The sequence below is a fragment of the Adiantum capillus-veneris genome, chromosome 8 (genome assembly GCF_014529385.1).
Source record: "Adiantum capillus-veneris isolate H3 chromosome 8, ASM1452938v2, whole genome shotgun sequence".
NCBI lineage: Eukaryota > Viridiplantae > Streptophyta > Polypodiopsida > Polypodiales > Pteridaceae > Adiantum > Adiantum capillus-veneris.
In genome coordinates this window covers 27,637,766-27,663,183 of record NC_140938.1, presented here as the reverse complement: position 1 = coordinate 27,663,183, position 25,418 = coordinate 27,637,766, and the positions used below count along the sequence as shown (strand labels likewise).

The window sequence follows — 25,418 nt, the reverse complement described above, 5'->3', positions numbered from 1 at the left end:
ACAGGGGCTAAAAGAAATTCTAAGCCCACGGAAAACGGGGGTTCCAATGAGCCTAAGGGGAAGGACAATGTCCAAAAGTCTCTTAAGGGCAACTCCAACAAAGCCAAGGAGAAGGGAGTTTACAAAGGTAAAAACAAACTCTCTCTTGAAGAGTTTGAGCGTTATCGCAAGGATAAGCGTTGTTTCAAGTGCGGCGAGCAAGGGCATGTGTACCACGCTTGTCCCCAAAAGAACACCCGCCATGAGTCTCCTAGAGCTACCTTGGTCGAAATCCAAGAGGAGGAAACTCACCACAAAGGATCTCCTCTATGCCATGCTTGGGGAAAGGTAAGAGAACATGATGCTTTTATTCTCTTTGACCCAAGTTCTAATCACAATTTCATATCCACAGAGCTGGCCACCAAGCTAGGCATACAAGCTTTCGAGATGGGAGATGTCCTACCCGCAAACGGTGCTTTCAAGGGGCAAGAAGCTTCAGTCACTCCCTTAATCGGGAGATTGAGGCTCCATGTGCAAAGCTATGTGGACAAAGAGGACTTCTGTATCTCTCCTCTCAAGCATGAGGATGTAATCCTAGGGGCACCATGGTTTGATCGCATGGTTGCCAATGTCAAATTCCTTGAAAGGAGAATCTACTTTAGGTTCAGCGAAAAAGGTATGTACATAGATGCCAAAGAAATGGGTAACGCCATACCCATTGTACATACGCAAGCTTTCAATAAGTCAATAAAGAGCTCTATTTCCGTGTACATGATTATTGCTAAAGATTCTCAAAATGAACCTAATGTTTTAGCAAAAGAAATATACACACTCACAAGGAATTAGAGTTATCCAATTTTCTCAAGGGGTTTCAAGATGTCTTTATTGACGACATCCCTTGTGAGCTACCTCCTAAACGAGGCAATGATGGGCATGCAATTTAACTTCTTCCAGGAAGTTCACCGCCTAATAAACCTCCTTATAGAGTTTCTCAAGCTCAACAAGAGGAGATTATGCGGCAAGTGCATGAGTTAGTTGAGAAGGGCATGGTTAGGCCTAGATCATCTTTATTTTGTTCTCATGTGCTATTAGTGCAAAAGAAAGACGGCACATATCGTATGTGTGTCGACTATAGAGCACTAAATAGGATCACTATCAAGAATAGGTTTCCCATTCCACAGGTAGAAGACCTATTTGATAAGCTACAAGCGTCCACCTACTTCAGTAGGATTGACCTAAAAAGTGGCTATCATCAAATAAGGATAGCTGATCAAGACATTGTAAAGACTACATTTCGCATTATGTTTGGTCTTAACGAATACATTGTCATGCCTTTTGGCTTGACCAATGCACCAGCCACATTCAACTGCTTGATGGAGAAGCTATTCAGGCCTCATTGAACCTTTACTGGAGTGTTCTTTGATGATACCATCATCTACTCTAATTCATTAGACGAAAACAAGCAACACCTCCAGGTAATATTTCAAGTTCTAAGAGAGAATAAACTTTATGTTAATCAAAAGAAAAGTGAATTTTTCTTACAAGAGATTCAGTATTTAGGTCACATTATCTCTCAAGATGGCATCCAAATGGATCCATCAAAACTGGAGGTAATAAAAGGATGGCCTAAACCAAGGAATCTTCATGAACTAAGAAGCTTTATAGGTATGTGTGCATACTATAGATGCTTCATAGAAAAGTTCTCACAAATTGCAAGACCATTACATGACCTAACAAAGAAAAACATTAGGTATACATGGTCTACCAAGGAGAACAATGCTTTTGAAAAGCTTAAAGAAAAGCTTATCTCTCAACCTGCGCTTACACTACCGGATATCTCAAAGCCATTTGAGGTCCAATGTGATGCTTGTGGTGATTGCCTTGGAGCTGTTTTTCTCCAAGAAGGGCATGCCATAGCCTATGAAAGTCAAAGGCTTGAACATGTTGAGCAAGCTATAGGCATATATGAAAAAGAACTCCTCGCAATTCTACATGCCTTAGACTCATCGAAGCACTATTTATTGGGGACTCCTTTCATTCTACAAACGGATCACCAAAGTCTTAAGTACTTCATGGCGTAGACCAAGCTCTCTGACAAACAAATGAGGTGGGAAAATTTCCTTTCGTAATTTCATTTTCATATTTGCTCACATTGCTGGCAAGCATAATCAAGTAGCCGATGCACTCTCAAAGCGGCTGAGAGTGAATGCGGTTTCCATAGAAACTCACAATGATCTATCTTTATGATAGATGAGTGTGCTATTGATCCCGATTTTAGAGATGTGATTTCAGCCCTTGCACTAGGGAAGAAAGAGGAACCATTTACTTTACAAGATGGTTATCTTCTCTATGGCAATAGACTATGCGTTATTGACTCATTTTATACCTGTCAAAAAGACTATCAAAGCCCATCAAATGGCAACCCTCTTCATTTCACAAATCTTCAAGTACCATGGCTTGCCAATGTCCATAGTGTCAAATATAGATCCTAGAATGACCAGTAATTTCTGGAAGGGTCTCTTTGAGAATTTAGGAACAAGGCTAAATTTCTCTTCGGCCTATCACCCCCAAACGGATGGCCAAAGTGAAATAGCTAACGTAAAAATTCTCGATCTACTAAAAGCCTATGTAACGGAAGTAGATCAAAGATCCCAATGGGAGAAGTACTTACCCTTAGTGAAGTATGCCTACAATAACACTGTACATACTTCCACGGAAAAAGCACCTTTTGAGGTAATTGAGGGAAGATCGAAAAGTCCCCTGCTACTTAAGGTACACGTGAAGATCTTCCGTGCAATGAGTATAGCCGAGACCTACAAGAATCTTTCCAAAAGATTAAGGATGCTATCTCTATCTCATAGCAAAGGCAAAAGGCTGATGTTGACAAGCACAGAAGAGCCCAAGACTTTAAAGGAAATGATTGGGTCTTACTCAAATTTCCCAAGGCTGGAGTAAGGCACACGACGGGCAAGAATCCTACATGACACCAAAAGTACTATGCTAAGTTAGCAAAAAGGTACTATGGTCCCTTCTAGATTCTTAGGCCAATCAATGAGATGGCCTATGAACTCAAGTTGCCTAGCCATTGGCTCATACACAATGCTTTCCATGTGAGCCTACTAAAGCCTTACAAAGGAGAGCCACCTCAAGAAGCAACTATTGAAGACCCACCAGAGATCGAGTACCAAGAAGAGGTGCTGCAGCCCAAGTCCATTCTCTGACATGAAGACAAGGTATTAAGAGGCGGTAAGACTATCCGATGATATCTTATTAAGTTTAAGAATTATCATTTTGAAGATGCTAGATGGATACAAGGCATACAATTAAAGGATAACCTAAACCTTGTCAATGCTTACAATGCTTCCCTAAAGTAAGCAAATGTACAAATGTCTAAAATGAACAAAGTTTTTGTCTTATAAGACTCTCTTTTTCTTTATTGTGCACAAAAATGAAGTAGTTTGCATGCTTAGATCAAGTTTGCGGAGACGACGTCTCCCAAACACCAAGTAGAGCTTGTCACTCTACTATGGAAGATTGATAGGACTAATGTGCAGAAATGCTTGCGGAAGCTTAGGCTCTCAAGCGCCAAGTGGACTAGTCATCCATTCTGGAATGATGTCGTAGGGTAACATAGGGATCCTCTACCCGCTAGGAAAAGGACTAATGAATATGCTTTATCTTCTCTACCCCATAGTCAAGGACGACTATGATTTCAAGAGAGAGGTAATGTCATAATAACTCATATCTAATTCTCCTAAATGATTTTCTCATGTTAAATTGATGATTTAATATGGAGAAGTACCAGGGGAGAAAAAGCTAGAATATTGGTTAACCTGGCAGATCGGCCATAGTAGGGATCCAAAGGAGGGAAAATAGGGATCCAAAGGGGGGTCCATCTCCAAAAGAGCAATGTGCAACAATGGGCTTAAAAGACCCTAAGGTTCAGCCCATTAAGACTTCCAAAATGCTAAGGTTCCAAAATTCAAAGGTTGTGTCCAAAGGCCAAACACTAGGGAAATTGGATGCTTTGTGTGTGTCACAAAAAGTCTTCACAAGTCCTACATAGGAGGGGGCAAGCCCTGGAAGTAGGGGATGAGAGAGAAACACACACATAAACTCACAAGCTTCCTTTACAGAAGGGGAAAGAGGGATACATGTCAGCTCCCTAGCCCAGATACCCACAAGGTATACTCAAATCCTATTGGATGGCCATGGAGGTGGACCGATGAGAATTAGGCTAGAGTAAATCTAGTATAATTAATTTAAAAACACTTAATAAAAGAACCAATAAGAATTAAGCTCTCTAGAAGACTATTGGACAGTCTCCCAATGGGTCCAATGAGCATTCAGCAGCCCAATGGTTTGCCTGATTCCTATTGGCCAGGAGGCAAAGGGGTCCAATGATAGTTTAGTTGCATTTATTCATTACCTAAAGCTCTCACAAAAGGGGAAAGGGGGACACATGTCAAAAGGCTATCACTTATGCTTCTTAATACTCATTGGCTAAGCCTAGAAAGGGCCAATTGGGTTGCAGGATGAGCAAATAGCAAGAGGGGTCGACCAAGAGAGAGGGGGGGCTGATTTTCTCAAGACATTATCCACACAAACTCATGTATGAAGCAAGAAGACTCTCTCTCTCCTTCTCAAGATTTAATGGAAAGCTTATCACCTACTCCAAGCTTGTGAGAAGGGAGGCCTACACCAACAACTCTTGGCTTTGTGATGCAAATCCAACCAACAGCCAAGCTTCAATTCATGCTCATCTCCTCTACCATGCTAATTACTAAGCTAAGCTATGCTAATATGTGTGATTATGTACATCTTTCTCGTAAGACTACTCCTTCTTCCTCTCAATCTACTCTCATACCCCGCTAGCTCTCACCATCTTCGAAGGTGTATGAGGTCTTGGGTCTGAGACCGTGAGGGAATTGATGTTATGTTTTATAAGTGTTTTGCTTAGTGCTTGAAGTTTCCATCTTCATTACACTAGCTAGTATTGAAGGAACACAAAGAATTGTATTGTAAAATGTCTCTCTTGATGGGCGAAACCATAATACAAAGCCTTTTGGAGGGGGGACCGGCTCCATGCAAATCCGGTCCTCAACTGTTGTCAATAGCTTAATTTCTCTCTCTTTTGAAGTATTGTTCATGCTATCGAACTAGGTTTTATACTTTTTGTTGCTCTCTCCACCCAAGGACTCTTGTTATTCTCATTAGAAATCTATTCTAATGAAATGCTCACTATGTTCATGCTATTTTCCCCGCTACACACAAGTTACTAGGCCATTAAAATGCTACAGGTTTAGAGAGTCTTTATACGGCCAGCACTAAGCGCCTTTACAAGGCCAACTACGAGCGCCGAGAAAGCAAACGTCGCTTTACCCTAAATGATATAATATGCATCGCTAACTACTAGTGGCTAAACCAAAAGCCGCTTCACCTAAGCGATCTAACATGGGCCTATCGGCCAAATCAAAAGTTGCTAACCCTAACAATCTAACATTAACCTATTAAAAAGATCAAACCCTAATAATCAAACATAAACCTAACACTATGACCTAAACCTAAACCGCTAACCCTAATAATTTAACGTAAACGTATTAAGACGGCCCAACATATGAAGATAATCAAATGTAATTAAAACCTAGCTAAAACATTCTAACACTAACATTTAAAACACCTATGATAGGCCACAATTTAAAAGTACAACATTATTTTTAAATAAAATTGCATAAAATTTAAAAAATACTTATAAATTGATCTAAACAAAAATAACTCAATATTTGTTTAAAAAAATTGATTACCAAATTTCATTATGTTTGTTTGTGAATGATAATATTTAATCAAATTTTAAAAATTAAAAAAAATCAATTAAAAAAATTTAAAGTTATAATTTTATTTAAAAATGTGTGTGTATGCACGCGCAGTGTGTTAAATTATGTGTAAATTTATGTGCATTTTTATTTATTAATGTGTTTGTGTGTGTGTGTGTGTCTGTGTGTGTGTTCCAATTTTCAAATTACAAAAGACACTAGAAACTATGTCATTGAAAAGGTGGTATAATTCCCATTCATGGTACATAACGAACTTATATTAAGTACAATAGAGGAAGAGCATTAAGATGTATTAGTCCACCATCTTCACTCCAAAGAACTTTGAAAACCATAGTTGAGAAGGTAAACCTCACCTGCACCCATGGAAACAACACAACATTTAGTTAGCATTGGTACCGTATGCAGGTGATGCATGGGTATCCCACATGTTATAGATGTCACCCAACTAGATTGCTTTCAAAGATAAATAATAAGAAAAGTCAAGCTAATCATATATTCAGAGATGAAATCATTTACAGGGGGGGGGGGGGGGACACATAAAGCCCCTTGTGCTTTACAAGCTCTCATGAGATAAAGTTCAACAGAAGAAGCTATTCAAGTGCCGCTACCGGCATATGCATGAGGAATACTCACAATCATCAAGCAATTTGGACATCAGCCCATTTCAATGCCAAAAGTCACCTGAGATTGAGTTGAAGCAGTAAACTCCACATAGCCTGCTTATTCTTGCCGCTTTTCATAGATCCGACACTTAACACTACCCCTTTGCAGGTAAATTCCTCACAGTCCTAATGTACAGACACTTCTCCCAAATATACACACCACCAATGTTTAGTGCGCATGTAAAACTCACCTTTTTATAGGGTTTGGAGCATGTGGCCACCTTCAAGAAGCATGTGCTCCGTATGGTGGGCCTGGCTTCAAGAGGGAAATGGTGTAACAGCACCGCCATGTACAGAGAGAGGGGGGAAGAGAGGGGGGAAGAGAGAGAGAGAGAGAGAGAGAGAGAGAGAGAGAGAGAGAGGGCAGTATTGTAGACCTATCAGGAGGGAGCCACCTCGCTATTAAGCACAAGACGACATCATTTATAGAGCCGGGTAACCCGCCCATAACCCATTTAGTATCTAGGGGTTAGGTACCATTAAGGTACTATCTTACAAAAATTAAGTAGTGAATTTAACGAGTTATTCACTAAGGTTCCCCAGGTCAATAGTCCCAGCAGAAATATACTAGGGAAATAGCAACACGCTATAAACAGCCATGTGTGTGTGTGTGTGTGTGTGTGTGTGTGTGTGTGTGTGTGTGTGTGTGTGTGTGTGCAAGCGTGTGTGTGTGTGTGTGTGTGTGTGCGCACGCGTACCATAACCAGTACATGTATCAGTATATACAGTACCATTACATCTCTAGTATTACCAGTACTCATATAGTAATATATCAGTATCAGTACCAGTAGTGTATAGTGTCATTATCAGTACTAGTATAGTCTAGTAGTATCAGTAAGCACCAGTACCAATATATACAGTATCAGTATAACACCAGTTTTACCAGTTTAGTAAAGCAATATCAGTACCAGTAGTAGTAGTACCAGTACCAGTATCAGTACCAATACTCGTGTGTGTGTGTGTGTCAGTACCAGTACAACACCAGTATCTGTCCTAATATTTTCTAGTAGTACCAGTACCTGTACCAGTATATACAGTACCAATACAACACGAGTACTACCAGTCTAGTATAGTAGTATAGCAGTATCAGTACCAGTAGTAGTAGTACCATTACCAGTACTACCAGTACCAGTACCAGTACTCTATGTGTGTGTGTGTGTGTGTGTGTGTGTGTGCGCGCGCCTGCGCGCAAGAGAAGAAAAGGATAGGGCACTTACATGCGGCCTATGTGAGCACAAACACTTGAGAGAACTCTATCAAATTTGCAAAAAAACAAACAAAGAAACAAGCACACACACTATGTCGTACACACACACACACACACACACACACACTAAAAAAGCTACCATAAATCTCAAAAAGAATTTTACCTTCTTGTTGCAGTGGAGTGTGTGAGTGGTAAGAGAAAGTGAGAAGGAGGGGAGCAAAAGAGAGAGAAAAATGGGGCAAAAACGCAGAAGAGAACCCACGGTCCTGTTTTTGTAGGTGACGTCGGTATGGACATCGGTGTCAGCGTCGATATTGTCGTCGGTATGCACATCCAAATAAGTGTCACTATCGACTTTAGAATTCAAAATTTTGGTTTTTAAACAAATTGGGTCTCCCTCCAGATTGAGCAATGCATATACTGACGCCCGCCAGCGACATGGGTAATTTGGTGTCGGTATTGAATTGATCTCTTGTAGTGTATTAGACGGTGGCTACATGGTATAGGATCGAGTAGAAGGAGTTTTTCATAGTAGTCGAACCTAGCTCGCAATGTTAAAAAATGACAAATATCGAGTATCTTACACTATTAGCTTGTAAAAAAAGTTACAGTTTGGATTGAGTAGTCACAGGATTCTCGTGGCCCATAGGAATGCATATGTGTTTCTCTTCTCCGTTAAAAGGGCTCAATATTATGTTGTTTACCTTTTGAGAAGGTACTCAAAATTTATTGGATTGAATTAATAACATGTGTGTGTGTGTGTGTGTGTGTGTGTGTGTGTGTGTGTGTGTGTGTGTGTGTGTGTGTGTGTTGTTTTTAAACTAATACTTATACACAAAAGAACATAACAGTGCAAAAGATAGCTGGCTTTAGACAAAGGACAAGGATTAGCACAAAACGACTCAGTCTTTGATCCATTTTTGTACATCATAGTGAGAATGAGGTATCATTCTAGTGATTTGTATATAAGATAGTCAAGAAAAACTGATACTAAAGTGACAGAGACCAAGTTCAACGGTGACGAATAGCAGCAAAGCCAAAAAGATAAGTAAAGATAGAGTCCTCACTCGCATCATATAAACAAGACAACAGATTTGTTAGCATTGAATACGTTTTACAGGTGTCAATGAACCCTATCAATTGGTATCCATGTCCTACTTAAAACCTTTTTAACTTATATCAACCATAAAGTGTAAAGTGTTTCACTTTTGATTCCTTTTAATTTTGTTTTAATTTGTGATCTGAAGGTCGTCTCACTTCTTCAAACCCCAAATGAGACCATAGGTTATAATCAAGGTTCAATAGTAACTCCATTTTTTCAAGAATTTATACATATTTATTTAATTAAATGAAGTTCTGATCAGAAGGCCATCACCCCTTTTCAACCAAGTGTTTTACCCCATCTTTTGACCCGCTGAAGTTAAGATATAAAGTTTCTTTAGTTAAACCATTTCCAGTTTACAATGGTTCATGTTTACACAGAAATGGAATCTCCAGAGATGTGGCACAGTCATAATCTTTTAACTCATTAGTGCTAGCAAGATGGTTTGTGAATCTTAGTGCTCAATAACCATCAAAGTCGACATTTTTTACCTAACAACCATAAACCATTTTTATTAAAAAAAATAGACATCACTAATGGGGCGTATCTCAAATCAAAATAGCAGTTCCAGTATCCTAAAGATTTTCTAGTTTTATGAACTCGTACAGAATTTGAGTAACCTAGGTTTTGACAACCAGCTGGTAAGGTTTATATAAGCCAAAGTGGCATCCAATTCACAGCTAAACTATACTAGCCAACCATCCCCAATATTATCCCAAAGGGGTGAGAGTATCCAAAAAGTCTAGTAAAAGTCAAAACCATATCCTGCTTTGAGGACCATATCACAATGCAAAGATATTATCACAGTAAATAACCTCCAAGTGTAAGTCTGCATTATTAATCATATTAATGGAGCCTATCATGGCTGATTAACAGAAAGGTTTCCCATGGTTTTATAAACATAAATGACTAAGCCAAGTACATTAGTTCAACAAACTATGCACAAGTACTGCCAGGTCATCATAGTATAGCTCTATTAGGAACATAGAACGAGAAGTAAAGGATCTTAATTCCTATAAACAACAAATCAATGAGAGCATCAAGAGCCATGAATGTTTTCGATCAACATGAGCCAGAATTATTATTAGTTTTATTATCTAGGAGCAATAGTCCGAGGCTATCAGATCAATCAACATAGAAGGAAAAATAGGATTAGATTATAATTATAAAGCAAGTAACATAATCATAATTATAGTACAATAATAGTCAGGCCTTGATCTTTCCCTATCCATTAGAAGTAATAACCATGAAAGGCATGCTCAATAATGGCAGTCAATCTCAAAAGTAAATATTTAAGATTGTAGTAAAAACTAAAAAAATATATCTTATTCCCATCCCATTCCCATGAGATGAGCATATTTCAATACCCACAAAGTAAGTGATCCCGATTTTTGTTATGCAATCTAAAAACAGCAGTATCAATCCTAGTTCATTTTATTCCAGAGCCCTAACACTCCTTGTAGATTCCCAAAGTGAGCCCAACCCTAGGTAGGTTATGAAATAGATGTTACTAAGGTATGCAACACAAGTAACCAGGTATGTTAGTTAACAGGTGAAACAATCCAAGCCATCAAACAGTCAACATACTTTGAAAAAAAATTATATCAAAAATTTTCCATTATTCAGAACCACTGAGAAGGGGTATATCATATCAGGAGCTACCCAAAGCACCCCAAGGGAGTAAATGATCCAAGCAGACCCAAACTATACCATCATAAACTTAGTTTCAAAAAGTAGGAAATTTTACCTAAATCCGAGAGGATCTATGGTAAGGAGCCAGCATTGCTCAATCAATCCCAAAAAAATCATCAAACACCAGGTTTAACACATAAGTGCAATACCAAAAGATAAATGAGACTTATACCCTTAATTAAAACAACATCGAGCGGACAGCATATAGCCTTAAAGATGCCTATAATCAGTCCTTATTATTAACAGTTCGGCATAGCAGAAATCAAAAACTAGAACAAAGCATTAGATTGCATGTATCATGTATCAACAAAAGTTTAGCATCAACCCGAGATGCATTGCTTTGTTCGACCATCGTCAAATTTGTGAAGCATTAGGATGGGAGACGATACCCCCCCCCCACCCACCCCTTAGTTTCACAGACCCGGTATAGTTTAATAAAATGGGCACCTTACGAGTATTGCATTGAAATAAACAAACAACTCATGAAGTCAAGACTCCCCTTTAATTTTTTTAAAGGGGAGACCTAATGGCTTCCAAAAAATTAAAAGTGCTCCTAATTTAAAGATTCCTTTCAAAAACAAGAAAAATGATGCGTTAATCTATAACACGGAACGACAGGCAATGACGAAGCACATAGATTTGCAACAATATTACCTAAGAAAGCTGAATACGAGAGAGAGAGAGAGAGAGAGAGAGAGAACGCTAAAGAGAACTTAGAAAAAAACGCTAAAGGAAAAATGAAAGAGCAAAAAAACACCTATTTATATGGACACAAAAGGTCTTTTGACTTTCCATCTTCATTCATCTTTTGACTTTCCACCTTCATCTGTCTTTTCATTTCCTATACTCACCCTTCACTTATGCACTTAATATGTTTTGAAATAATTTTTATTTTTCTGAGATTGGGGAGACCTAATAAGATAATGGTATCAACTTGTTATAAAAAGCCAATCAATGCTTTATGCTTTCTTATTTAACCATTACTAGTGCCCTTTAACCTATGAAAATTGAGTCATATAGATGGCCTAAAATTGGAACTTGTTTGGGATAGTCAAATTACCTTGATGCCATTCCCAAGACATTCCCTTGGATGGACAAAATCTCAACTTGCAATTGTTCATGTTCATGTGACAAGCTCAAGGCCTTCGGATTGGTGGATGGTTGTCAAATATTGCGCATCAATGGACAAATTGTAGGACACGTGGTTGAACAAAGCATAAAAAGAGTGGAGGCAGAGTGTCTTAGATATTTTAGAATTTTTAGATGTCTCTGAGAGTCCTAATAGCATATTAAGAAAATAAAATGGGATTCATTTCTTATTGTGAAACAACATTAGTTTCTAAGAGTCCTTTATTTTCATGAAAAATTACACCATTAGATTTGCAATTATCAATCCAATAGTTATCTTGAATCTCTGTTTCATCTTTGATTAGCAATGAGGTATACCTATGCATGTCAGCAGAAGCATATAAATTACATAAGCGTACAAAGGCCAAGGCATCCTTCTTATTCAACTTGACAGCATTTGAAAACGCCAAGTCTCCGAGCTTCGTATTTTCCCATTTCTGGCAAGCACCCAATAATGAAAGCCACGCTGGCAGGTGGTTTAACAAAGGCTCCTTTGTCATCATTTTCTTTGTCTTGTCAAATAGTGCTGATTCTGCAAAAAGACTGACCATACAATTGTCATGCTCTGTACTTGGGATAATGTTGTAGACTGTGCACATGGACTCGAAATAATGCTCACCCTCACTCACCAAGCCCAAATAACTACATGCATTAAGCATCACCATATATGTGATTGAATTCGGCACTACACCATCTTCTATCATTTCATCAAAGCAGTAGTGAATGAGATTTTGCTTTCCAAGTTGGGCATATCCTGAAATAAGTGTAGTCCACGAGACTACATCCCTCTTCAAAAGCTGTGTGAACACTTCTTGTGCCTTTTCGATGAGACCACATTTAGCATACATGTCTAACAATGCACTTGCTAAGACGAAGTCTTCTCCCCACAACCCGTCCTTGGTAAATGCCATGAAAACTTCTTTCCCTTTCTCAGCTAGTCCTAATTTACCACATGCTTTCAAGATGCAAGCCAAGGTCATTGCATCTATAGAGATTCCTATACATTGCATTAACTTATAACAGTTCAGAGACTCCTCAAAATACCCGTGTTGGCAATATCCAGAGATGAGCGCAGTCCATGCAACTACATCCTTAAATGGGAGCGCATCAAACACTTCTTTTGCCTCAGCAAGCTCACCACACTTGGCATGCATATCCACCAAGGCAGTGCCAAGCACCAAATCTTTTAGCAGCAACCCTTTCCTAACAATCTCTAACTGTATTTCTCTACCCTTTTCAGCTGCTCCTATGCTGCCACAGACTTTAAGAACGCGAGCAAAGGTAGGTGCATCCGGAAAAAGGCCTTCATTTTGCATTCTTTCAAAACAGTTTAGTGCTTCCTCATTGTATCCGTGCTGACAGTATCCTGCAATTATCGCATTCCAAGATACTGTATCCCATACGAGCAGCTCATCAAACACTTTGTGAGCATTTGCAAGCAAGCCACACTTGGCATACATATCCACCAATGCATTCCCCATTAGCCTATTTGCTGATAGCAAATCTTCCCTCACAATTCGTGCATGTATTTCTTTGCCCTTATCCACAGCACCTGCACTGGCACAAGCTTGCAAAACGCAAAGCAAGGTCACCGAATCCGGCGACAAGCCCGTGGTTTGCATTTGTTGAAAACAATGTAAGGCTTCGCTGCCATGTGCATGTTGGCAATAACCTGACAGTAAAGCATTCCATGATGCTACATTTTGAGCCTCGAGATCCTCAAAAACCTCTTGTGCCTTATTGAGGGCACCACACTTGGCATACATGTCAACCAAAGCATTCCCAAGCACAGTATCATACCCTAAAAGACCTTGTCTAACCATCTCGGAATGTACCAATTTACCCTTCTCAAACGCACCTATGCTGCCACAGGCTTTCAATGCACAAGCAAAGGTCATAGCATTAGGAAGGACTCCCTCACTTTTCATTTGTTCAAAACAGTGTAATGCCTCTGCACCATGCCCATGATGACAATATCCTGTGATCAGCCCAGTCCAAGAAACCACATCTCGGGCCGGAAGCTCATCAAAGACTTCGTGGGCCTTCCTAAGCACACCGCACTTCACATAAAACTCCAACAGTGCACTACCAAGCACAGCATCACTTTCCAGCAATCCTTCTTTCAAAACCACAGAATGTATTTCCATTCCCTGTTTTCCTGCTCCTAGAGCACCATAGGCTTGCAGCATACAAGCAAAAGTAATAGCATTGGGAAAAGATCCCTCTAGCTGCATCTGTTTAAAGAAATCAACTGATTTCTCACAATCGCCATACTGAGTATATCCAGTGATAAGTGCAGTCCACAAGACAGTACCTCTGCAGAAAATCTCATCGAACACGAGTTGCGCACTTCCAAGGGCACCACATTTGGCATACATATCCACCACTGCTGTGGAAAGTATTTCATTGTTGTCCAGCAACCCCTTCTGGACAATCTCTGCATGTATTTCATGGCCCTTTTCAATGGCACGCATGTTGCCACAGGCTGTGAGAATACAAACAAAGGTGGCTGCGTTGGGAGAAATGCCATCATGATGCATGGCTTCGAAGAGATCAAGTGCTTGCTGACCATGGCCATGATGGGCATACCCTGCAATGAGTGCAGTCCAAGTGACAACGTCCTGAAGTGGAAGCTCATCGAAGACTTCTTTTGCTTTGGTAAGGGCACCACACTTGGCATATAGATTGACTAAACTACTGCCGATGAAAGGGTTTTTGAGCAAACCCTTCTCATGGATGAGAGAATGAAGTATGCTGCCTCTAAGAAGGTCTTGTTGGTGGGCGCAAAGCTTGAGGCGAGTGACAAGAGCAGGCTCGTGGAGGAGTCTCTGGCTAACCTTCGGAGGTCGCAAGCTCGTTCTGGACATGCAGCACTGAACAGCTTGTAACTGGAAAATTCTGTTATATAGCTGAGGAGTGGAGATTCCAAAATATATGTGCCTTCTCTCCTTCTCTCTCTGTGTGTGTGTGTGTGTGTGTGTCTCTCTCTCTCTCAAGGAGTCGTCTTGCCTCATCACTATATGGCACGGCTCTGGCTTGGGGGGGATCTAGGGCCTAAATTTGGAGGGGGTGAGGTGGCTTTAATCTCAGCTTTCAAATCACACAGTGAGCTTGGGGTGAACTAGGGGTGAACTCGGGGCAAAAATGGCACCCTCGTTCACCTCCTTAGTTCACTTGTCTCGCGGGGTGTGGATCAAACCCGAGACATCTCGATTGCCACACAAATGTCCTACCACCACATTAGCGCACATCGCTATCCATGTTGGCATGGCACATGATTATACCCTAGTTTAGGCGTCTCTAGTTCACCTCCCGTTCACCCACCCCTAGTTCACCTTTAGTTCACCCCTAGTTCACTGCGTGATCCGACGGTTGAGATTAAAGCCGCCTCGCATCCCCAAATTTGGGCCCTAGATCCCCTCTGAGCCAGAGTCGTGCCATATAGTGACGAAGGCCGTCTTGACGGCATGTGGCCCCTATGGGAGATTGCGATTCACGGGTTGTTGCAGAAGATTGGCTTGGGAGATTGATTGCTAGTTGGGCATTGAGAGGTCGTGAGCAAATGTGGTTGCTTGTGGGAGGGGCCCTTCAATTCTTCTTCTTTTTTTTGGGGGGGGAGGGGTCTTACTAATTAATATGTTTTAATAAAGTGCTAGCTATTAATGCATTGCACTATATGTGAATTTATGTAGTTGAATGGGGCCCCACATAGCCACTATAACCATTTATTGCCATCAATAACCACTTATTGATGTGAAGTCTTTTGACTGAGTGCTCTGAACATGAGTGCAAACACATCCTCTAAACATGATCTCTGCATGGCGGATGCCAAGGGGCAAAAGAGTGCAATAGAAAGGCATTTATCTACGCTCTATGTGTTTGTGTTGTTGTATTAAGATACTAAGTATTCACAAAAGAACATCTTGTTCAAAAGACAATTGGCTTTAGACATTAGAAAGGTGGTTTGCACAAAAACGAGTTTGCATTCGACTCATTTATATACAATATAATAAGAATGAAATAACATTCCAGTTATCTTATATATCATGACCATACTATTTTATAAAAATGAAATGCGTCTTCATCTCCAAGGTCCAAACTACAGCAAAGCTTTCTAAGCAAACATGGCATTCTCATTTGCACCTACAGAGATCCGAGATCACTGCTTAGAACAAAATTCAGCTTCCATTCGGGAGCTGACGAGTCATGCGAAACGGGGTTTTGCCCTTCTTGAAGAAAAACTGCTCCAAGGCAATCTCCACAAGCATCACATTGGACTTCAAATGGTTTTGAGAGATGAAGAACCCAAGGCTCTCTGAAAGTTCCTTCCCTATTGGCATAATCCACCCTCTGCTGGAATGCATCCATGCCATCGTCACCTGGAAACAACTCCGAGCAGACGTTTCTAAAGTCTCTCATCACCTCTTTGTTGGAGGCTTGTCCGTTCATGTGGAACTTTGGATCCAAGATAAATGCAACACCATGCAATGGTGTGTGCATTTGAGCCCATTGTTTTTCCACAAGATGCATGATCTGTGATCTCTCTCTCGCATTGTAGTGGTTGTATTCTTTGGTTCGACGCAACGCCTCAGACATGATCCAATAAACCTTACCAATGACAAACTTATCTGTGTTGACAACCCTTGGTAGTTCCACATAGGGCTTACTAACCCCAACAAGTTTGTCAATGTTCCGCTAAAAGAGAGGAGATTGCACCAAGGACACACATTTTTGAGCTGCTTCGCGATGGCTTGGATACTTGCTGAGCCAAGCCTCCCAACAACAATTTGCAATAGTTTCTGTAAGAGCCGCTCGCACTTCAATGAGATTATTCAAAACATAGTATGATGTAGCAAACCGTGTGGCACAGAAAATTTGAAGTGCTTTTTTTGGAGACTTGGAGCGAAATAAAGCATATGTAAACTGATGTTCCAGTATAAATTTGACTATGTGATTGGCGTCGATAAGAACCCTGTTTTATGAATGATAATCTACCCATATCCTTTAGAAGTAAATTCAGGGTGTGAGCTGCACATCCAATCCATGTAATTTCTGAGTACTTTTCCATAATTGCTAAACCCGCTCCTTTGTAGTTTGAAGCATTATTTGTAACAATAGCTGTCACATTCTTTGGTCCACCCAGTCGAGCAATAGCTCGCTCATATACCTTTGTCAAGTAGAGAGATATCTTCTCTTTCAATGAGGTATCAATGGCCTCCAAAAACATTGCACCTTTGGGACAAATCACCATGACATTAATCAATGGTTTTTTCTGACAGCTGGTCCATCCATCGAGGGCTATGGTACAGCCAAACGCTGGAACAAAGTCAAGCACTATTTGCATGAGAATCGTTTATGTACTGCTCTTGACTTTGTCAACATACTCTGTTCGCATTTTATTATAATCAGGATAGATGAATCCTTTTTTTGCAGTTGACATTAGGGCATCTTTGAAAATAGGATTTCTTATGACATTAAATTGGATTCCACAAGCCATGTAGGCTTGTGTCCACTTTAGATGCAATTCAAGCATGTCCTGTTGAGTGAATGCTGCCTGTAGAGTCTCAAGCATACAGGCTCTGCTGGATGTCCCGAGACTAGCATCTATCCCTCCCATGGCACCATTTGGAAAAGTGTAAGGACTTTGAGGTATTCGGGTTGTTCCCATTAAAGGTCCTTGGTTAGCTTGCATGTCTTCTTGATCTACACTAGCTTCTTCTATGTTGACAGATGACATACCTGTCATACCCTTCTGTCTCTTAGGAAGAAGTCCTGCATGTTTGCATTTCTTTACATACCCTGCAAAATGGACCCATATGTTGTTAGGTGGTGCTCCACATTCTTTCACATTGGGACTAGTGCCGAATAAATGTTCTTTGATGCGAGTTGCGTTGCCATGCCACTTATACCCTCAATGTTTGCATTCCAAAAACAAAATTGTTTTGCCTCTCTCTTTTTCCTCCACATACGACCACTCTTTTCTTTGCACCATGCTTTTTGACTTCAACAAAATATATCCTACAATCAATAGATACACTATGATTATAATTTTTCACCATAATAGCACAATGAGAAAGATAAAAGGTTATAGATATGATTTGCTAAATTACAATAATGAATAAATAGTGTTAAGATAATATTTTAGGAAGGATCACCAATGGATATATCATTCTTGGCTACTAGGTGGTAAAGAGCGTTTGCTCAAGACAACCTAGATGAGCGATGGAGTCATCTCACGTTCCACTATCTATGTCTCTTGGAGGTAGGAGCTACTGCTCAAACACAACCAATCGACCCTAAAATAACTGAGGTCTCTAATTTCTATATCGGTAAGAGCATGAGCTCGATAACATCCATGTGACTCCCAAGTACTATGCATGACTAATATTCACTAGGAGGTAAGAGCTTTTGCTCGATCACAACCTAGTGAATTCTATAGGTAATCCACCATATTCACTTAGAGGTAAGAGCATAAGCTCGATAACAACTAAGTGAATCCTACTTCATACCTTAAACCTCACTTGGAAGTAAGAGAATCATCTCATAACAACCAAGAGGCACTAAGTGGACCTATTCTATGCAACCAAGTGAATCCTACTTCATACCTTAAACCTCACTTGGAAGTAACCAAGAGGCACTAAGTGGACCTATTCTATGTCTATATGGAGGTAAGAACATTTGTTCATGACAACCAAAAGATCCTACATGCATGTGTATATGTTCCAAAATGTATGAACTTACTCTATTATTTGTGCACATATTATAGCTATGATAGATTTAATTATCAAATATCACTTTTAATATCTATTATAAAACAAATAGAGCTAAGAGTATAGCTTCTAATGTTTAGAATTATACATTCGCACTATAGCGAAAAAAGTAGCCTCTAATGCGTACAATTATTTATTTATCTATTCTTAAACAAGTAGAGCTAAAAGTATAGTCTCTATTGCTTAGAGTAATTTATTTAATCTTAGCAATAGAGTTAAAAAATAACTTCTATTGTTAAGAATTATAAGTGATTTAAATCTATATGATTATTTTATTTTTAATATATAAGCATTAAAAATAATATTTTCTTAAAAAATCAAAGATTTTTTAAGTTGACAACTCAACCTTTCTATGTCGGAGGTAACCTGACACTTTGGTGAAGGGAATTGTAGCTAAAACACGCAAATTTGGGCTTTATATACTACTATATATCCATCGAAAACATATAGATCGATTTAAACTATCAATCGAAAGCCTATAGATCGAAAACATATAGATCGATTTAATCAAAAGGGGAGTACTCAAAGCCTTCCCCTTTTGCATGTTGAAACGATCAAGAACCTTATGCACATACTCTTTTTGAGAAAGGTACAACAACCTCTTCTTACGGTCACGAGTAATGCGCATACCCAAAATGTGATTGGCTTCACCCAAATCTTTCATGTCAAATTGACTTTTCAGCTTGGTTTTCAAGTCAACAATGTCCTTCTTGGAATGACCAGCAATAAGCATGTCATCTACATAAAGGATAAGCATAATAAGCTATCCATTGGGTTGTCTTTTCACGTAAAGACATGGATCCTCATTACTGCTCTTATAGCCTAGGGAACGCATAAATGCATCAAGCTTTTGATACCATTGTCTGGATAATTGCTTCAAGCCATAGAGACTTTTCAGAAGCTTATAGACCAAATGTTCCTTGCCCTTTAGCACAAACCCTTCAGGTTGTTGCATGTAAATCTCTTCCTCGAGATCACCATGTAAGAAAACTGTAATGACATCCATTTGATCAAGCTCCTATCTTTAGTGGCAACCAAAGCAAGCAACATTCTCAGTGTGGTCATCTTGACCACTGGAGATTTCTTGGAAATCGACACCATATTCTTGCTTGAAACCTTTGGCCACTAAACGAGCTTGTAAGTGTCGATCTTCTTCTTGTAAACCCATTTACAAGGCAATGCTTTCCTACCTTTTGGCAATGAAACATGTTCCCATTTTTTGTTCTTTGCAATACTGGACAACTCCCTCTTCATAGCATGTTCCCACTAAACCTTATCATTGGCTAGCATAGCCTCTTTGTAACAAGAAGGCTCACCACTATCTGTCAGAAGCAAAACAAAATCCACGCCTAGAACAAAACGTTTTGGCGGATGTGAGCCTCTTTGAGATCTCCACGGCTGATCAGAACTCGTATTAGCCTGTGTAGTAATTGACAGGAGGTGAAAAATGTCATTTTTAGGAATTCAACCTCTTTCACTAGCTGTCTATGCATCTTAGTCTCATTAAAGACAACATCACTACTACAGATCACTAATCTACTTTCCGGATCCCATAAACAATAGCCAAATTGACCATTTACACCATAGCCAATGAAGATGCATTTCCTAGACTTAGGATTGAGCTTAGCACACAACTCCTTGGGTACATGTGCATAAGCTTCACAGCCAAATGTGCGGAGTTTTTCATAAGACAATTTATGTCCTGACCATAACTCCAAAGGTACACAAAACTGTAATGAAGCATGTGATGATCTATTGATCGAGTACATGGCTATGTATAATGCTTCAGCCAAAAACGCTTGCGGTAAATTACCATGTGATAGCAACAGACATAATCTGCTCTTGGATGGTCCTATTCATTCGTTCTGCAACACCATTTTGTGCAGTGTATAAGGAATTGTAAACTCACGCTTAATTTTCCTACTTGAACAGAAGTCTGTAAACTCTTTGAGACATATTCTCCACCATTGTCTGATTGCAAAGCTTTCAACTTATGTTCAGACTGAGTTTCAACACTCGATAAGAGCTTCTTGAAGCAAGAAAAGGTCTCATCTTTAAACTTCATGGCGTAAACCCAAACATGCCGTGTTGCATCGTCAATGAATGTAACATAGTAGGACGCACCACCATGGGATTTAGAAGGCATAGGCCCACATAAATCACTATGCACAAGCTCTAAGGGTTTTCTTGCTTTGTCAAAAGAATGTGTATGATGTGTCCGTGTTTGCTTTCCATATTGACAGTGCTCACAAAAGGGAAAATAAAAAAATGACAAAGACGGTAAGTAGCCCAAACAAGAGAGTGTCTCCATTCCCTTCTTTGACATATGTCCTAGCCGGCTATGCTACAAAGCACCAGTTGGCAGCTCGGTTAGAGAAAGAACATTGTTTTTATCAGATACATAAAGAGGATAAAGTGAACCAACTTAAGAACTATGGGCTATAATAAGATGACCCTTTGCAACACGCCAAGACTGCTGATGAAAAGTGACTTTGTAACCCAAGTCATCAAGACGTCCAACCGAAATCAGATTGCGTGTCAACGCTGGAACATGATGCACATTATGGATGATAAACTTCACCCCATTTAACCATAGCAATATCACCTACACCAACAATGTCACAAGAGTAACTATCACCAAGTGTAACAGAGCCATTGGTTTCCTCGTATGTAGTAAATCAATGCCTATGAGGTGTGACATGCAACGAAGCACCCGAATCAAGAATCCATGTATGGGATACTTCACCACTAACAAGGAGTTCAGTTGGCATAGAACTCTGCAAAGATAGAGTTCCTTGTGCATCATAAAAGATATCATTATTTTTAGTCAACATATTAATGTCTTGCGCATCATTGTCTTCCTAAACTATGTTCAGTTCTTCAATCTTAACCGAACTCTTTGGTTTCTCCTCTTTATCATCATAATCTTTGCCTTTACCTTTGCCCTTCTCTTTGTCACGCTTCCAAGCATAACAATCCTTCTTTATGTGACCAAACTTATCACAATAATGACATTGAACATTGCAGCGACCACGATACTTTGATCTACCCTTTGATGCATCCCTATTGCAGTCTTTCTTGGACTCACATTGCGAAGAATGGCCCTTACATTGCTTATCATCCCTTTGCACATAATGAGCTTCGCCATTATGCGAACTAGTCACGGTCTTCCGGCGCATCTCTTGTGACAAAAGTGCACTAGTAACATCATCGTACTTTAGCGTACCATTAGGAGCAAAGTTACTAACATCTATGAAAAAGATATCCCAAGAGGATGGCAACAAGCAAAGTAAAAAGATTGCTTTCATCTCATCATCAATGGTCATGCGCTGTGCACAAATCTAGGCAAAAAGAGAATCAAAATCATTGATATGACTGGCAATGCTAGCTGACTTATTCATACAAAGGTTGAAAAGTTTTCGCATCAGGAAAAACTTATTGCTAGCCGTATCCTTTTTGTAAGTGTCGCATAATTTCTACCATAAAGCATGAGCAGTCTCACATTCTAACACTGAAAAGTACACCGACTCACCAAGGTGCAGTCTAATCGTAGACCTGCATAGCTCATCAAGCTCTTCCCACTGAAACTGAGTCATGTGCATATCTTCAATTCTAGCCGCATAGGCAATAGGCAACTTTTGCTTCTTTTGGACAAGCACATCATGCATTTGGTTCTTCCAAAGCTGAAAATTAGTGTCATCAAACTTCTTTATGTCATAAATGTCACGGTCTTTGCTAGTAGACATGGTGACAAAACTACCAAAAGATTCTGGGAAAATTTCGACAAAGTCTCCTTTGTATTTGGGAACTATGTCAACCAAAATACGAGACCAAATGACCAAGTGTATCACTCACAAAGCATAAAAGAGAGCAATGCCTCTCAAAAGCACACTGTATAGAGATCAACTGAGTGCATAAACGTCAAACTGACCATAGACCGCCAACACCTATACCACTCTATATATGTCCTATGGCAAGGCCTCGTAAGGGATGCTCTAGCTACCTGTATCATCGAAGGTATCTCCACATTTGAGAATACCCCAACTCAATGAAAACCTCACGCTATCGACCCTCAACAACATAGGTTATGCAGCAAAATGTATAGCCAAGTCTCAGAAATGGCTATCATTCGGACCAAGTCTCAGAAATGGCCGGGACTGCTGTACTAGCCAAAAGATGGATCCACAAAAGCGTGCAATGGCAATATCCACAAAGACGTACAAGTCTATTATGACGCTCATTCGTGGCTCACTCAAGAATATGAATGGGACGTTATTACTGATTGGAACCATCTTTGGATGGTCAAGGCAGAACCTTTGGATACTTATTGTGAAAGGTTTTGGGATGTCTTCCTACATGCTTCATCCTTTAAGAAGATCAGTTTCAAGGAGCAGATTGAGCGCTTTTGCTGTGGACTTCCTAAAGAGATCCAAGACTACTGTCTTGAAAAGAAGCCTCAAATTGCTTCAAATTCATTGGAGTTTTGAAAAGAAGCCTCAAATTGCTGTGGACTTCCTAAAGAGATCCAAGACTACTGTCTTGAAAAGAAGCCTCAAATTGCTTCAAATTCATTGGAGTTTTGCCTATTTACTTCTTAACTACTCTTAATCACAATGTCTTACCAGAATGTGTCTTTTGACACAAAATCGGGCCTCTAAGACATCATATGCATATGATGTATAAGTGGTCAAAATGAAGTTCCGTTTCTACCCCAGGTGCCCCTTGATGTGTACAACATGCACATGTGATCCCATCAAAATTTGGATAACAAAATTGCACAATATCACCACCTTTTACCAAGGAACTTCTCGAAGAGAGTAAAAATTTCTCTCAATAATCGATTTGTCCAAATGAAGTGAAAGTTGGTGTATGTGCTCCACACAACATGTAGACTATGGGTATGAAGTCAAAAGCTCAATTTGACTACCAGCCTTACCCTTGAGACATCATACACGTATGATGTCTATTAATGAACTTGTGTCCAAAACTCATACACAAGTATCCACAAGTCTTCAGCACTGCTTCCCAAGCACTTTTACCAATTTTCCATGCAAAAATATGCACAGAATCACAAGTTTTTCATTTTTTCCGCTTTCACACGTGGCTTTTGTCTTTTGAGGACCAAATATTGCTAAAACTTTAGTCTCAATGTGTACTCAGGGTAAATTACCCCTTTAGAACACTCTGGTGCAGTCTGTTTTGTCAAATTTGGTCTCTTACTAGGTCTACGACATAATACGGATATGACTTCTGTTGATGCGAAATTGCACTTTTCTCATCCAGATCTCTTGCATATGTGTTCTTTTATGCCCAACATCATCTAACCATGCACAATTGTCCTTTGAAACTTGTTCATTGCTTGTTATCCTTAAAAGTAAATTTTCTAGAGATCGTAAATGCAAACAAGCATATAAGCAAATAACTCAATGATGAATAGCTCTAGATCACAATCACAAGTCCTATCTACAACTACTCCTACTCATCATGTGGGGTTTATCTCTATGATTAAAAAAACCATTTGCTTCCTTGCATAGACTAGCTATCGTTTTTATCACCTCACAATTCAATCACACACCCTCAACACTAAACACTAACACAACTAACACTACCTATGGTGGAAAATCCAGGCGAGTCACAGGCTCCCTAGCACTCTTCCAATATCTTAAGAGTCCAACTCTCGGATCCTACCTAAAGTAAATTAACAAGACTCTGGTGAACCAGAGGAACTTCTACCTTGTAGGACTAGTCTAAGGTCACCTACCTAGGGCTCTCATCCTCGACAGTGGCGCCAATGTTGTCCGGCAGATACACTGCTCACAATTTCTAGCAAAGTGAGAACTAGTCCAATAAACAAGACGTCAAGCAAGGATGGAGCTTGACCCGTAGGTGCATGGAAACAAATAAATGGGTGTCAATCACCTACTTGACCTTCTTAAGACAGTCACTACCAAGGGAAATCAACTCAAAGCACACTATGTGTACGCAACCGCTACCTTATCTACGACGCTTATACTCTCCGAAACATGACCTAACATTGTCGAATCGTCATGAAACTCAGGAGTAACCTCTACACCCTTAGAGGACACTACCCTAAGGTCTCTAACCCAATTTACTACCTACAAACACTTGGTGCAAAAAACACGTACAAAGGCATGCCAAAATTTATAGGTCACCGATTCTCATCATATTTAGCCCTAAAGTGTAGTTTCACTCATCGTGAACGCAATGACATAAAGAAATCACAAAATGGATACACAGTCGAAGAGAAAAGTCACTTCGAGCTCGTGGGAGAGCTCTTCGCGAAGAGACCAGAATCATGCAAGCTTTGCGTTGAAGCATAGCTCTTGCGGTTGCTAATGTGATGGTGTAGTCACCTTCACAATGTAGCTTCCGTAGTGCGTGTAGAGAGTGGAAGAAAACCTCACTTTCTCTCCAACACAAAGCACACAATCACTGTAGTTTTTTCTGAAATTCGTAATTCGTGTCTTTTTCCAACTCACTAAATTTTTCTTCACGGCTTGAAGTTGTCAGTCGCTCAATAAGTGATTGAAACAAGATTGTCCTTTCTGTTGATCTGAGGAAAAAAGACGAACGTATTTTTTCTTGAAGTGCTTTCCAGAGCAAGGTCTTTCGCCTCCTAGAACGCATAGAGCCCTTCAGAAATTTTCTACGGAAATCAGATACTTTTGCATATCGCTTCATTAATCTTTCCGACCTTTTGCTACCCACATTACGCAATTTTCTATGGCGAAAATCACCGTCTCCTCCCGATATATCAAAATTATTTTCAAACTACAGGATAGTATATCGAGCCAGATCCATACTCAAATTCCCAATTTTATTTAGTCTGTGTATTCTCCGTTCTACATTTGACAATCTCTTAGAACTTTTTCTCAAGAAGGCTTCGAGTGGAGATATCCAACCAAATCGGTGACAGCATCCCACCTCTAAGTAGGTAAAAAATAAGATATGGTCTTCATAATCTAAATCCATTATTTCTTTCCAAGTAACATCGAGTGTGGGCGAAGATTTTATCTTTTTCAA

The 25,418-nt window shown here is 39.7% G+C and overlaps 1 protein-coding gene across 1 annotated transcript; it reads right to left on the bottom strand.

The window, feature by feature from the left end:
* Positions 1–11,770: 11,770 nt before the first annotated feature.
* On the bottom strand, positions 11,771–14,621 carry LOC147451848 (pentatricopeptide repeat-containing protein At4g18520, chloroplastic-like). The gene has a single exon (XM_086517720.1). The coding sequence runs from the start codon at positions 14,616–14,618 to the stop codon at positions 11,793–11,795; it is 2,826 nt and encodes a 941-aa protein (XP_086373846.1). The 5' UTR covers positions 14,619–14,621; the 3' UTR covers positions 11,771–11,792.
* Positions 14,622–25,418: the final 10,797 nt, after the last annotated feature.